The sequence below is a fragment of the Grampus griseus genome, assembly GCF_964374135.1.
Source record: "Grampus griseus genome assembly, chromosome: 3".
Lineage (NCBI taxonomy): Eukaryota > Metazoa > Chordata > Mammalia > Artiodactyla > Delphinidae > Grampus > Grampus griseus.
In genome coordinates, this window is record NC_139019.1 from 170,906,977 (window position 1) to 170,922,740 (window position 15,764).

The 15,764-nt window shown below is 58.8% G+C and overlaps 1 protein-coding gene across 1 annotated transcript; it reads right to left on the reverse strand.

The window, feature by feature from the left end:
• Positions 1 to 3,339: 3,339 nt before the first annotated feature.
• ATP8B3 (ATPase phospholipid transporting 8B3) lies at positions 3,340 to 13,350 on the reverse strand (the record flags this gene model as incomplete). The annotated part of the gene is given in 14 exon segments (XM_082650413.1): positions 3,340 to 3,643; positions 3,645 to 3,857; positions 3,861 to 4,295; positions 7,368 to 7,591; positions 7,716 to 7,836; positions 8,098 to 8,218; positions 8,444 to 8,519; positions 9,625 to 9,759; positions 9,837 to 10,005; positions 12,045 to 12,142; positions 12,145 to 12,157; positions 12,529 to 12,620; positions 13,099 to 13,157; positions 13,307 to 13,350. Coding segments are annotated over 14 exon segments (2,034 nt in total). The 3' UTR covers positions 3,340 to 3,409.
• Positions 13,351 to 15,764: the final 2,414 nt, after the last annotated feature.

The following is a 15,764-nucleotide window of genomic DNA, read 5'->3' on the forward strand; positions in this document are numbered from 1 at the left end:
CCTCACTCAAATGTTCATGTCTGTGATTGGAAAAATCACGCCTGATACCAAAGATTTCCCCCAAGGACTTGTGCTGGATGCTAGGATTCCCTCGCCTGGGGACCAGGTGTGGGCGAGGGTCTGCTTTGGGCCCTGCCCCCCAGGTGCCACCTGTCCACCACCAGAGAGAGCAGAGAGAGAGAGAGAGAAAGAGAGACAGAGAGAGAGAGAGTGGGAGGGAGGGAGAGGGTGGTGAGGTCGATGAGTGCCTTTTTCTTGAACCAAAGACGTGTGTGAGATGCTCTCTTGTCCTTATCGACTCGCTATTCTCCCCGCTTTTCAAGCAACCGGATCTGAGTGATGCTTCTAGAACCTTTGGGTGTTGGGGCAGAATCCTAAGGGTCCCCGTTCCCGCTCAGCAACAACCCCTCCCCCCAGACACACGTACATACTCCTGTGCACACACTGGTCCCACTACACTGGGAGCTGGGGTCTGGGTGGACACGGCCCCTCCCTCAGCCTGCCACGAACACGTGAGCCCCACTTGAGAGAGCACCTGCTTTTGGGGGACGGGGATTCTCTGCTGGTTAAGTCACTTGCTGGTCCTGCATTCAAGGCCCAAGCGTCAGAGGCCAGGGCCTCCTGGGTTTGTCCCGTGTTGGACACTTAGGAATGGACATGGGACCTTTCTGGTGACGGGACCCCTCAAGCCCCAGTGACACGGGTCACAGAAGCGTCCCTGACTCCTGTGTCCCTTTCAAACACCCTCCTATTACATATGCACACACGCACGCATACACGTGCACACACACCATCTCCCTTCTGACGCCCCGCCCAGCCCCGCTTGCCCCAACACCCAGCTGGTTGTCACATACCAAAGACCATTCTCCACACAGGGAATGACACCTCCAGCACAGCTCCTTCGAGCCTTTGACAATTTTCTCTGAAATACCTCAAGATATTTAATGTATAGTTTATGTGATTAAAAAAAAAATCCTTAGCTAGTTTTTGGAATACGTGACTTGAAGCTTTATACCGTTAAATTATAATTTTGCAGACGATGGTATGTCATTTCTTTTGGTGAGCTCCGTGGGAGACGCGTTGAATGTCAGGGCAGGGGAAGCTGGGTGGTCAGAGGCAAAGGGCCGGGGGAGCATGAGCGAGAGAGAGAGTCTGGGAGCGCACGAGGAAGGACCTGCGGCGTTTACAGATTTCTTATTTCAATGAGTCCTTTAGGAAAGAGAGGAGAGAGAGAGAGCGTTGGATACCTTTCTGTTCTCTGGCGTGTTCTGTTTCTTGTTTTTTGAAGTCATGTCTTATAAGAGTATTTATTATTCTATGTGTTCTGTGTTCAAATGTAATTTAAGAAAAAAAAAGGAAGAAAAATGAAAAAAAAAGACGCAATGGAATTTGATTTGATGCATGACTAATGTACTTTTTCTTGAAGATAATGTACTAGGTGGAAGGGTGGGGGTGGGGCGGGGCCGCGGGGCCGGAGCCCCGGGATTCCGTGTCGCATCTTGTGTTTCATGCCCCAGTCGGTGCTGTTCGGTGCTCCTCGGCGCTGCTCTGTGTTACTTTCCCCCTTTTCCAAGGATCTGTGTCTAGCCGGCGGTGGGTGGACGGGCCTCAGGTGCAGAAAGAAGGCGGCCGGTGGCGGGGCCTCCAGCTCCTGGCACCAGAGTCCCTCCGGCTCCTGGTCCTGGGGCACCAGTGGGCGTCACTGCCACCTCGGGCCCCCCGCACGGTCGGTCGGTCTCACGTTAGCATGAATTCCCAAGTGTCTTGTTCAGAGGAGACAGACAATCAACCAATTCGAGTCTTGTCGCCTAGGTTGGTGGGGGGCGGGGTGTACCCCTACTTCCTCAGATCTGAAGGGCCCTCCTGAGACAACCCCCCCAAGGCAGGCACCTGCCCGGGCTCCACCCACACGCCCCAGCTCCCTCAGGCCTGGCCTTCACCTTTCTGTCTGGCCTGGGGGGTAGGGGGTGCACACCTGTGGAGCCCTCCCTCCCAGCCCCCACTGGTACCCAGACAGCAAAGGGGCCCCCAAAAAATCATGAAAGGGGGCTCTGGGACAGTCTCCCTGACTGTGACTCTTCTGCCACGGGGCCCACACTCCCACCAGGGGAGAGCCCACTTTCCAGGACAGGCCCCAGGCAAGGTGGGTTTGGGTGGCCAAAGGGGGTCTCTCACACCCTGAAGGACAGAAGGCCCAAGTTTGGAGGGCTGGGCCTGGGGGCGCAGGTTAAACCCACCTGCAATGAGGGTGGGAGGTGGGGGTGGGGCGTGTTCCAGGGCCCCTGCACCGGCTGGAACTGGGGACACTCACATTCTTGGCCCAAAGCAGTTTCAGCCACACCAGCCCATCAGCACCCTGGTCTCCTCCTGTATCCCTGGCAGGCCCCCCAAGGGCTGGTCTTTGGCAGGATTGTCTCCACCAGGGGTGAGGGCGGCCAGGAGGCCACGTGGCCCTGAGTGTGTAATCACAACTGGACACTAGGGCTGCTTTCAGGGTACACACGATTTGGGTCATCCAAAGTCCTCCCCCGAACCCCCAGGGCTAGAGGGAACAGAGGCCCCCTCCACCCTACCCTCAGGCGACAGGCTTAAAAGTTTAAAAAAATATATCATCATAGTTGTGAACCATTGCTGTGCTGGATTTGTTGTTTTGTTTCCCTCCAATAAATTATTTTCTAGTCACTCACCTGGGCTTGTGCCTTTGCTGAATGGTGGGGGGGGAGGGGCTGATGCAGGAGTGGGAGGCATGGGGCTCACCCTCCATGAAGGAGGAAGGGGACGAGGGAAAGTGGAAGCGGGCCTCTCCCAGCCCACCCCTCTCTGCTCTGAACTCAGCCCTCCCTGAGCCCCTGCCCCCACAGGGCTCCACACTCCACAGGGCCTTTGGGCCACCTGAGCCTCGGATCTTGCTGGGCTCTGCTTCTGAGGTGTCACTGACCACTGCCTTCTGGAGCAAAGTGTAAGGTGGTTTGTCTGAGAAGAAACCAGGGCAGCCCAGTGGAGGAAAAGGCTGGGTGGTGTCAGGACTGGACCTTATAAACTGCCCTGAGATAGGCCAGCAGGCTGCAGGCAGGAAGCCAGGGCTGGTAAGCAGAGTCTGCTCAGCACCTTTCTCCCTTCTGAGAGCAATAAAGCTTTTATCCACATTACCCCAGGGTAAAGAAACCCAAAGAAACCCAGCTTTCCCTGCAAATTCCCCATCAGGCCACTAGAGGTCAGTGTTTTGATTTTTAAAACCAGAAAAGAACTATTTCATGGGACATCACAGAAAGAAGTATAGGAAGAGAGAGCCTCAAGGAGACCTGGGGTCAGTCAGACCGTGGTTTATTAGAGAAAGAGGAGCAGGTGGAGCCCCTGTCTTTGGGGGAAGGCCTCACGATGCTGGGTGACACTTACTAAGCCTGGGCAGTCACTGCTGTTCCTCAGGTGAGGGCGGCAGCCCTGCCAGATCAGGTGGAGTTTGACCCTCGCTGGGCCCTGGCAGCCACTCCGTGGGCGACGGCTGCTTCTCCACAGGGGAGGGCTCCACCGCCATCGGCTGCTCGCTGGTGGATGATCCTCTCGCAGTTGGTGGTGGAGTTTCCATCAGAGCAGTGAGGTTCGAGTTGGAACCTGGCACCGTCCCCTCCTTGGGAGGGCCCGGACTCCTTTTGCCAGGTGTATGGCCAGTTCTTCCAGGACAGTTTCCGGATCTTCCAGAGGAATGTCTTCTCCTGCAAGTGTGCTGACTGGCTCTTCAAAGACAGCTGGCTTGAAGGCAGCATCTGGCTCTCAGAAGAAGTCATCTGGCCCTCCTCCGCTGATAGTGGTGACTCCTTGGTTGGTGGCAGACTCTGGGGAGTATATGGCCACGGTTCCTATGACAGTGACCTCTCCTGCCTCTTCAGCAACTTCTCCTGGAGAGACCCGGACAGCCGGTTTTTGGGGAGAGAGTGCTGGCTCTCCTGATAAGGAGAGGACTGCCCATCCACAGGCAAGGATGAGCTCACCTCAGAGGCAGGCTGAACATCCTCGGAGGACACCTTCCCCTGGTGCTGGCGCCTGTTCCTCCCCAGGAACGACATCCTCCTGGGGTACCAGGAGGACTCCTCCATGCTTGAGGGCAGCTCATCAGGTGGCCTCGTGTGACCAACCAGCGTGTCGCTGTTGACCCCTGGTGACCTCCACAGAATTGTGCCCTGTGTGATGAGGTCTGCATAGCCCTCCCGGTGGGAGAAGGCATAGCTGGAGTGCCGGGTCCGTGCCTCCCGGAGGACATGGGGTATGGGCTCCACGGTGATGATCTCCTCCTCCTTCTACAGAGCAAAGGGGAAAGCAGGAGTCATCAGGCTGCTAAGCCATGTTGACTGCTTTCGGGTCACCTGCCCCTCCAGTGGGGGCCAATCAGAGCCCTTTGCCACCATGGATTGGCCAGGCTCTTTCCTACCCAAGTTGACCCATGGAGTCCTCCATGGGATCTGACTTTTTTCTCTTTTTCTTTGGCCACACCGCGCAGCATGTGGGATCCTACTTCCCCAACTAGGGATCGAACCTGTGCCCCTTGCCATGGAAGTGCAGAGTTCTAACCACTGGACCCCCAGGGAAGTCCCATGGGACGTGACTTTGGACCAGCCAATCAGATTCCTTCCCTAGGACCTGACTTTGGATCAGCCAATCAGAGTCTGGGGCAGCCCAATGTCCAGCCTGTGTGGGTGAAGGTGGCAGGTTTGTGGCCATGTCCTAGTCCACCATTCCAGTCAATTCTGGGGCCCAGCCCAGCTGCGACCCATCCTTCTAGATTCTGATTTTATGAGCCAGTGAGTCCTCTCCCCCACCTTTTTTCATTGTGGTAAAATACACATAACATAAAATGTACCATTTCAACCATTTTTAAGTGCACAGCTCAGTGGCATTAAGTACATTCACACTGTCGTGCAACCATCCCCGCCATCATCTCCAGAACTTTCTCGTCTTCCCAAACTGAAACTCTGTCCCCAAGAAACACTGACTCCCCACCCCCTCCCCCAGTTCCTGGCCGCCACCATCTACTTCCTGTCTCTATGGATGTGACTCCCCCAGGGATACCCTGTGAGTGGGATCAGACAGTATTTGTCCTTTTTTTTTTTTTTTTTTTTTCGGTACGCGGGCCTCTCACTGTTGTGGCCTCTCCCGTTGCAGAGCACAGGCTCGGGACGCACAGGCTCAGCGGCCATGGCTCACGGGCCCAGCCGCTCCGCGGCATGTGGGATCTTCCCTGACCGGGGCACAAACCTGTGTCCCCTGCATCGGCAGGCGGACTCTCAACCACTGCGCCACCAGGGAAGCCCTGGTCTAATTCTTTTAAAGCAGCACCTTTGAGCCTGTTGTAAGTGGATGACTTCAATAAAAAGCTACAGGAGGGAAAACGGCTAGAGAGTGTGTTTTTAGATCATTTTCGATTTAGGAAATCACTGATGGGTAGAAGAGTTGGAAGAGACCTCAGAGACAAATAGCCCAGCTCCCTTCCCGAATGCACGAATCCAGACTAGTTAAAAGAATATCAGTTTCAGTTCCAAAAACCACTTTATGTGCATTGTGGGATTGAGCAAATAAGTAACGATCGAACTTTTTTACCAGAATCAAGTTTCTCACCATCAGAGATAAGAGTCACAACGCAGTAAACGGAAAAGGCTAAGCTGAGCCTTGTTCTGTGGGTCAGGAAGCAGAGGTATCAGTGTGAACTCACATACACAAAAATAGATAGATGGATAGGTGTCGATAGAGATATAGATTTGCATCTAAACATGGGTTAATATGTGTGCATTTCCTAGCTCTGTCTACCGAGAGGATAATGGCATCCCAGTAGCAAAATGACCACACTAAGCACTTGGATCTTGGTGTCTAACTACCATTCTCTGGTGAAGAGAACCAGGGCTCCATATGGGAATGGCTCATTCCAGGGTTGGGGCACGGAAAAGACAAAATGGGCCTGGAACCTCTTGTAGCACCAGGAAGTGAGGATGTACTCAGAGGAGAGCAGGCACGTGGCAAAGGGGCAAATCGGGGACAACCTGAGCAACAAAGCATAGAATAAAATAAACACCCATGAGTCCACACTGATAGAAATAAATAATTGAATAAATAAATAGGGGAGAAGGAACAGTTCTTCCCATGGAAGAATTCCAATTAACAAATACAGAAAGACTGGACACTGTCCCCTCTAAGATCAGGAACAAGACAAAGGTGCCTGCTTTCACCATGGCAATTCAACATTGCACTGGAAGTCCTAGCCAGAGCAATTAGGCAGGAAAAAGAAATTCAAAGTATCCAAATTGGAAAGGGAGAGGTAAAACTATCTCTATTTGCAGAGGACAGGATCTATATGCAGAAAATCCCAAAGGATTCACAGGAAAGCTACTAGAGCCAATAAACAAATTCAACAAAGCTGAAGGGCACACAGATCAACACACACACAAAACTGTTTCTATATACCAGCAATAAGCAATCTCAAAAGTGAATTAAAGACACAATTCCATTTAGAGCAGCATCTAAAAGAAGAAAATATCTAGAAATAAAAAGTAAAACAAAAATATATATTTATGGGCTTCCCTGGTGGCGCAGTGGTTGAGAGTCCGCCTGCCGATGCAGGGGACACGGGGTCGTGCCCCGGTCCGGGAGGATCCCACATGCCGCGGAGCGGCTGGGCCCGTGAGCCATGGCCGCTGAGCCTGCGCGTCTGGCGCCTGTGCTCCGCGACGGGAGAGGCCACAGCAGGGAGAGGCCCGCGTACCGCAAAAAAAAAAAAAAAAACGTAATAATAATAAATATATATATATACATATATATATTTATGAGGGCTGCTGCTGTAAAGCTCTCTCTCAAATACCTTGGCATTAGTGACGGGGAGCTCATTCCCTCTCACTGTAGTCTATCTTCAGACAATTTCCTTACACACAGGGGACATCACTGCCCTACAACTCCTCTAACGCTCTGGAGAGCACAGCCAGTATTCACCATGATACTGTCAAGAGTCTTGAAGTTAGGGAACCAGCCCCCATAGTCTTATCTTCTCTCAAGTTCAAGCTCTCATTGTCTCCCCTTGAAGGATGTATATTTGGAGCACCTGTCCTGCCCTTGCTCCAAAGCTCAAATTTGCCAAATATCCCTGAAAAGGCTTGGCACTGAGCTGGGCGTGGAACCATCCCTTCCCTTCATCTGGAATCTCTACCTCTATGAATGCGGCCAAATAAAAGTCTGTGCTGCTCTGTGACTTCAGGCAACTCTGCCCCGTGATGACCCGAGTGTGAGCCTGCCTGCTGCCTTCCTGGAGGCTATGGGAAGGACACGGCAATCCCAGAGCCCACCCCCCCGGCCCCCCCGCCCCAAGAGGGGAGTTCCCTCCAGCGCACCTGGGCAGTGAAGCCGCTGTAGAAAGCGAACCAGATCTGGACCATCATGCTGGCCAGCGTCTTGTAGACAAAGTAGCGCAGGAACTCGCAGACGCGCGTGTAGGACCAACGGCCATGCACCAGCAGCCGCCGCCGCAGGAAGCAGAACTGGGCCAGCACATAGTCGCTGTTCTGCACCGCCTGCATGCCCTCCTGACCCGCCAGCCCCATGCCGATGTCCGCAGCTGCAGGGGCACACGCAGCCTGTCGGCCCCGGGCCCCTCAGCTACCACCCCCGCCTGCTGCCAGCCGCCGGCCTCCCCGCGCGCTGCTGCCCACCACCCACGAACCGTCACACCAGGGACAGGCGTCTGGCCTGCAATAAGTCCGCCCTCTCCTCTCTGGGCTCCTGCCAGGGCTCCTCCTCTTCCAAGCTCACGTTCTGGACCAGGGCCCGGGGCTCCGTGCGCAGGGACAGCAGCAGCTGGTCCTGGCCCGCGGGGGACAGGGGGCGCGTCACTCAGCTGCACCGCTGCCCTCCAGGAACGCCCCGACTGGGCCCTCCTCCGGGCTGGACCTGACTGCGTCCTTCCCTTGCTCTCGCCCTGCTGAGAACCATCTCTCGGTGTGACGCTTCAGGCCCTTCGCCTTGGCTGGTCCAACACCACATCTGGGGGCCTTTTGGTGGAGGCCGTCCCCAGCCCCCTCCCAGGTACCAGGGCCCCGCTGCCCACCCTGAGCTGACACTGACCAGGAACTCCCCGTTAATGACCAAGGCCATTTTGACCTGCAGGGGGAGCTGTTTGTTCAGGTGGCCATTCTTGCCACCCTGCAGGCTATTGCTGCTCTCCCAGTAGACCTCCAGGATCTGCCTGCAGGGGTCCAGCAGGGGCTCAGCCACACCAGCCGCACGGGCTTCCTTGCACCCACTCCCCAGCTGTGCCTTGGTTTCCCCCTCTGGGAGCCCCACCAGGCAGAGGCTGAGGGCATTCTGCAGACCCCAGAGCCATGCCTGGGCCATGGGTGGTGCCCTGCCCCAACCCTGACCCCCCCCAACACAGGCTCATGCACCCAACCACCCAACCCCCACGTCTTACACAATCTCCTTCTCCTCCAGAATGATCATGTTTTCCAAGAGCAGCTGGCAGGCAAAGCCGATGTTCACCGCTGTCTCTGCAAACCAGCCCAGATCAGCCCCTCCACAGCCCCCTGCCTGGCGGCCATGCCCACTCTGCCCATCACAGCAGCATGCCGCTCCCCCTGGCCACAGCAATTGGTTTGGAGGAGGGCATGTGACCAGGCCAGCCAATGAGAGTCAGCCCTGAGACTTTGGTTGCAGCTCTGAGCAGAGGGGGCTCCATTCCACTCGCCTGGCTGGAGCTGGGCTGCCAGTGAGAGGTGGGTCTGGAGCCAGGGCCAAGGGATCGTTAGACATATCGTGCTTAGGGCCCCAAGGCACTTCCAGGCACCCACAAAAATGAATTAATTTGTTTAAAAAAAATAAAGAAGAGGGAAAAAAATGAATATAAAAATGCAGCCTGGATATTTGTCTTTACTCCAGCACAGCTGTTAAATGTCATCCTAAATATTTTGTGTGTACGTGCCTCCTGTCCGCAGAAGTTCTAATGCAGCCCTGCAGGCACCCATGCCCAGTGGGGCCCCGGAGAAGCCTCACTGGAGTGGAGTCATGGCTCCACGGCCACAGGACCTGAGGTTCCATTCCAGCTTGGCTCCTGGGTGGCTGAGCAACTGCGGCAGGTGCCCATGCTCTCTGAGCCCCGCTGGGTCATCTATGAGGCAGGGGTAATGAGGACCCCACTGCATGGCGCTGCCAGGGGGCCAAACCCCAAGGAGACGCTGAGCATGGCACCGGCCCGCCCGAGGGAGGCGCCCAGGGGACCCCAGTCCATTGTTCCCGGTCCTCCCTTCCCAGGGACAAGGTGGAGGGCAATGCTGAACTCAGACAAGAGGGATAGGCCAGGACTTCCCTGGCGGTCCAGTGGTTAAGACTTCGCCTTCCAATGCAGGGAGTGCAGGTTCGATCCCTGGTCTGGGAGCTAAGATCCCACATGCCTTGTGGCCAAAAAACCAACATATAAAACAGAAGCAATACTGTAACAAGTTCAATAAAGACTTTAAGAATGGTCCACAACAAAAATAAATCTTTGGAAAAAAAAGAAAAAAAAGAGAGATGGGCCGACGGTGGTGCCCAGGCAGGGGTGAGCTCTCCCCGCGCCTCCCTTCTCCCCACGTTGGGGGTGGCCGCCCTGGGACCCACCTTGCTTGTCCCCTGTGGGAACCCACACTTTGATGTTCCCCTGCTTGAGACACTTGATGGTGTCGAGGACACCGTCCTGGAGCCTGTCCTCGAGGGCTGTGGCTCCCAGCAGCCGGGGGTGGGCGTGGGGACAGCCTGAGCAGGGAGCCAGCTCCCTGGTGGGGCCGAGGGGCTGGAGCTGGGGTGCGGGCGCCCCTCCCCCTGAGCTCCACCCACCTGGAGGTTCTGCTCCATCTCCTCGTACAGCGGGTGCAGGGCGTGGGCACGGTTCTGCAGCAGGATGCTGGCTTCCTGGTGCCGCTGGCACCACTCTTCGTACATGTCTTCGTCCACCTCCTTGCAGGCCATGCACAGTGTCCGCAGGGTCTGCTCGGCCAAGGACTGGGCCCCGGGCGGGCAGGCGGCGCTGGCACCCCCGCCAATCCCTGCCCCCTCACCCGGGCACCTCTCCCTCTGCCTGGGGTCACCCAACCTACCCACCACCCACAGTCTGTCTTCCCGGGCAGGGGGAGCTAGGACCACGTGCCGCCCTGCTCCACACCCGCTCTGTCTCAGCCCGCCCCCTGCCCCCCCCACCCCCCGCCCGCCGATGCCCAGCTGTTTTGCCCCCAGACCTCACAGGCAAATTCTAACTATTCCGCAAGACACTCGGTGCAGCCCTGCCAGAGCCCTCCGCCGTCAGGGCTCCCCCAGCCCCAGACCCCTCCCTCTGCCTCATTTTTCAAGGAGCTGAGGCCTCTGGGGTGGGTGGAACTGTAAGGATCCTGGGGACTCTGTCTCCAGACCCCAGGAAAGACCCAGAGCTCGCTCGCCCCAGGGGGGCCCATCGTGGCTCCTTCCTTCCCTCCTACGCCCCAACCCTCCCCCAGGCTTTTCGCCTGTTGCCTGGGGTCTTGCTTCTGTTCCTGACTGAAGGTGGGCTTGAGCGGCTGAGCTTGGACAGGTCAGGAGCTCCAGACAGGCCTGTGCTCCTCTCGTGCCTCAGTTTCCCCATCCACTCCATAGGCGGTTAAGCCAAGCCGTCTTGCCGAGCTCCTGGGCTCTGGGTCATGGTTCTGACTGCACTTCCTCGGTTGTGGGTCACAGACCAGCTGCCTGCTCCCCACCCCCCACCCACTTCCCGGCAGAGGTAGAACAGGGCAGTCTGGGAGGCCCCCGTGTGGAGGGACACAGGACATTTCTTTCCCCAAGCAGCCCCACTGGCCCCTGTGCGGGGTGAGGCTGGGGACCTGCAGGGTCAGGGCTGGGCCAGCACGGCAGGACAGCCCCATGTCAGGGTCGGGGCGGGAACAGCTCCCTGGAGGTGGGGACCTATGGCTGAACCTTGAGGACCAAAGGATGGTGACTGAGCGCTAGAGTGGAGGAAGGCATTCCTAGCAGAGGGAATAGCGTGTGCAAAGGTCCTGAGGCAACACCTGAGCATGGAGGAAACTGCAAGCCAGAAATTGGGGTTCTGGGGAACCCCGCGAGGTCAAGGAGGGACCAGGATAGACAGGATAGCAGAACACAGAAAGACAGTCTGGAAAGTTGGGCCAAGGCGTTTGGGCTTCACCCACGGAGACAAAAGTTTTGGGGCAGAGCACGTCCTGGAAACTAGGCCTGGCTGGGATAGGGGGGTAGCAACCAGAACAAAAGCCTAACCACAGGGTGTCCTTGCGTGACTGAGAAAAAGGTATTCCCTTTGGGCAGGTGCAGCTTGGAGTTTGGCTCCCTCTCCAGCGTGTGAGTGTGTGTGTGTGTGTGTGTGTGTGTGCGCGCGCGCGCGCGCGCGTGCTGGGCAGAATAGTGCACAACCTGATCAACTGTACATGGCCGCCCTGGGTACCTGAGGCCATTTCTCTGCACACTCTCCTCTCCTGCCCTTCTCCTCCTGTCCCTGTGCCCTTGAACCTGCCCCTCCACCCTCCCTTCCCACAGGGACTCACGGCCAAGGCCTCTTCCGTGGTCCACTCCATCAGGCCTTTCTTCTGCAGGCACTGGAAACTGCCCATCCCTCACCCATCTCCATCCATGACCAGCCTGATGCCAGGAAGTGACCCGGCGGGTCCCAAGAACCTAATCCTTCCTCCTGGCCCTCTGGGATCAGCTCAGCCTGCTGGGGCCAAAGGGGTCAGGAGGCCACCTTAGACCTGGAGGGGCCACCCATGCACCCTCAGCATCCAACATATATTGAGCGCCTCCTGTGTGCCAGGCCCTGGGCTGGGCAGTGGGGACCCAGCCATGAGGGTGCTCCCAGTGTGAGGGGGGCTGGACACTGACTCACCAGCCACACAGACAAACACGGGGTAGGACCACCCTGGGTCTACAGAGCCACGTGGGAAGGTGGGAAGGGAGGGCTTCCTGGAGGAGGTGGCTCGAGCAGGTAGAAGGAGTGGAGTGGGCACAGGCACTGACCCCTGGGGCTGCCCCACCCGCCCCACCTGGAGGATGATGATGAGAAGGAAGTAGAGGCTGGACATGCGGTGGAACTGCTCGTACAGGTTCAAGGGCAGGAAGGAGAAGACATTGTACTTGGCCTGTGGATGACGTTCCTCTGGGTCAAGAGCCGGCAGCCGGCATGGGGGCGCCGCCCAGGAGGGCCCGGGTTCCCACCCAGCCCCATCCGCCTCCCCCTTCCCTCCGGCCATGACCAGCGCGGGTGCAGACCCAGTGAGCCGAGCTGTGACCCCAGGACTCCCCGCGTGAGACGCAGGCCGGGGGTTTCAGGTAGAGCCCAATGGACACGCTGTACCGTGAAGGTTGCCTAGTAACTTATTTAGGGCGGAGGAGACACGCGAAGCGCCAGCACTGGACCCCACGACTCGGCGAGGGCGGCGCTACAGTCCTCAGGACTAAGTGGACTGACCCAGCATGCAGAGCTTGGGTGGCAGGTCCCGGAGGCCCGCGGGGGTTGGGCCTGCCCACCTTGTACTTCTTCCTCTGCCAGCACAGGAAGACCTTCTCCTTGAACTGGTTGTTGTAGGACCAGTTGTTGGTTTGCACCTCCCAGGTGAACTCTGAGGCCCGAGAGGACAAACACGGGCTAATGACACCCCGGAGGAGGGCTAAGGGGCCCCCCGGGGATCCAGTCCGTAAACAGATGAGAGGGCCCACGCGGCCCCTGCACAACAGTAGGCACTCGGGGAGCCCAGGTGGATCTGAGCATCCGGCTCCCCTTGAGCCAATCCCTAGGCCCTGGGAGACCCACTCACGCACATTCCTTCTACAGAGGGGTAAACTGAGGCCCAGGGACGGGTGCCGAGGTGTCCGAGGCTCCACTCCCTGCCCAGATAGTTCTGGGCTCACAGGCCCACAAATCCTGAGTCCACCTTTCAGTGATAGGATTTTGAACTCTTTGTAACCCACTGAGAACCGCGTGCTTGGCCTCCCATCTCCCCACTTCAGTCATTGCACTCTAACGCCCCTTGTCAGGGTCCCCCTGGCACCCCCTCACTCTACCCCCAGCCCTGCGCCCGCGCTTGGCCAGACATGCACCCAAGTTCTTCTCCTCCTCAAGGTCTTCTCGGTATGCGAGGCTGCCCGTGCTGGTGGGGCTGTCGAGGAGAGGGGTCTGAGGTCACACTGGCAGCCGGACAGTGCCCACCACTCCACCTTCTTTGAAATGTCACCTCCCACGTCCATCTGCTGTCCCCTCCCCAGGCTCTGGAGGTCCAGTCACCAGCTGTGAGTCCTTCCCCGTTACAGCCGGTCACCTGGCCGCTGCTCCCCACCCCTATGGCCCCCCATGGCCCCCCATGGTCGTCCCCCATCACCTCTCCGGGGCCGATCGCACCCACATCCTCCCGGGCCCCCCTGCTGCCCCTCCTGCCCCAATCCCCACACGGCACACCACGCCCAGCCTGGTCAGGTGCTCAGTCAATGTTTGTTGACAGACTAAATGGGGCCCCAGGGCTCTCCATCATGTCTCAAAGTGTGTTTGAGGACCAAGGGGCTGAGACGTCTGAGTGTGGTGTTGGGGCAGGGACCGCCAGCCCTCCACAGAGCCCGGAGGCTTCCCACCAGCTAGTTCATGGTCACTCCTAGTCCTTCCGTGCCCTTGGCAGCTCCCCAAATGACTCCCACCCCCAGCACTCAGCAGCTCCCTACTCCCCACGCCCTGGCCCCGCTGTTCCCTCTGCCGGGAGCACCATTCCTGCTCGCATGGCCGGAGCTTTCTCACCCTTCGGCTCTCAACCCCTACTTCTCCTACTGCCCAGCCTTGTTCTGCCGCCTCCTCTGGGCTTCCCCTCTGCCTGCGGGATCCCCCATCCCATTTCTGATCACCCTCTCTCCTCTGCTTCTTCCCCTGTCTGGGCTGCCTGATGAAACTGGAACCTCCTAGGGCAGGGACTGCTGGCGTCTGGGTCACTGGTGCCGGGGCCCCCAGGGGGAGGGAGGGCCTGGCTCAGGGCCAGCTCTGATGCTCCTGGGGGCCCGAGCAAGGCCAGTGCCCATTCACCAGATGAGGGAAAGTGAGGCTCATCCCGTGGGGCCACAGCCGGGATGAGCTCTGGCCCCACCGGAGCCAGAGCCGGGGGAAACCCGGCCGGGGTTAGACGAATGCTGTGGGCCAGAATCCAATCAAAGCGTATCAGGGGGCAGGGACACGCCCTCCTCCCTCGCATTCTCAGCTCACCGGAACGCCCACTACCCCCCCCCCGGGAAGCCCTGAGCATTCCCGCAGCGAAGCGGCTCAGGGTTCGACGCCCAGGCCCCTGGGAAATGCACCTGGATATCCGGGCCCACACGACACAGGCGCTCCGGCGCCCGTCCGAACCTTGGCCCACGCGAACCTCTAGGGAGCGCCCCCGCCGCCGCGGCTGCGTCCTCCCGCCCTCAGGCCGGGCGGAGTCCAGAGAGGGTGCGCGGGCGCCCGGGGACGCACAGCTGCGGGAGCGCCGCCGCTCACCTGCGCGGGCCGGGGCAGGCGGGGCCGGGCCTCCTGGGGCGGTCCGCAGGCGTCCAGGGCGACGGACGTGGTGGAGCTGTTAGCCCGGTGCCAACGGGCCTGAAACGGGCCTGAAACGGGCGGCGCGGGCGCGGGGCGGAAGGTTGGGGCCTAGGGGCGGGGCCGGGCAGAATGCAGGGGGCCGAGGGCGGGGCCAGGGTGGAAGGTGGGGCCGGGGTAGAGGGGGCGGGGCGGGACCCCAGGGGTGGGGCCAAGACAGAAGGCGGGGCGGGACAGAGGCGGGGCCGAGCTAGGCCTTGCCTAACAGGGCCAAAAGGGGCGGGGCCTAAGGCGGGACCGAGCGTGACCTCGAGGAGCTGGGGCGGGATGGAGTCTTAATCTGGGCCTGGGAATTAAGGAGCCAGTCGCTGGCGGGGGTGGGCTGGACCCGGCTGAAGCTGGGCGGGGCCGGGTGTGTGTGCGGGGGAGAGGCTAGGGGCGGAGAAAGGACGGAGAGGTAATCGCAGGTATGCGGAGCGTGAGTCTGAGCTGTGTGCGCGTTCCAGTTCAGCGAGCATGTCGTACGCGCAGGTACAGTGTTGGACTTCAAGCTGGGGGAGGCTGTTAGAACCAGAGATCATCCCGCCAGGAAGAAGCCCACAGGGTTCTAGCCCGGTGTGTGTCTACCCAGCACGCGGCCGGGACTCCGGGGGCCTTCCTGGAGGTGGTGACAGGGGTGGGAGACAGCGATGAGGCTGGGGCAGCGTCCAGGCCGGAGATGGGGGACTTGAGCCAGGGCGGGGAGGGTGTGTGGGAGGCGCTACTGAAGGTAGGGTCCTCCTAGGAGGGTCAAACTTGGGGGTTCAGGGGAGGTGATTAAGCTCTGTTTTTCATATTCTTTTAGGAACCCTCTGAAGCGCAGAAAGTAGGAAGGTACTGGACACCTCCACCACCCTTTCTCCCCAGCCTCGGGGTTGCTCTCTCCCTCTGGCCCAGCCGCCACCCAACAGACCGAGGGTGCCTGTCTGACTGTGCCCTGCCTGGGGCACGGGCATCCCCTCTGAGCTGATGTTGGGTGAAGGAATGACTGATGGGGATGGTGACAGCACCCAGGAGCTGACCGTCCCCATCAGAGCAGCAGCCTCCCACTCCCATTTCTTGGGAAGACCTGCACACCCAGCGGCCTCTGGGGGATGCCAGGTAAACCTCTCCTTTCCTTCATTCACTGGAGAAACGTTCATCCAGCCCTACCCAGCGGTTACAGAGAAAGACA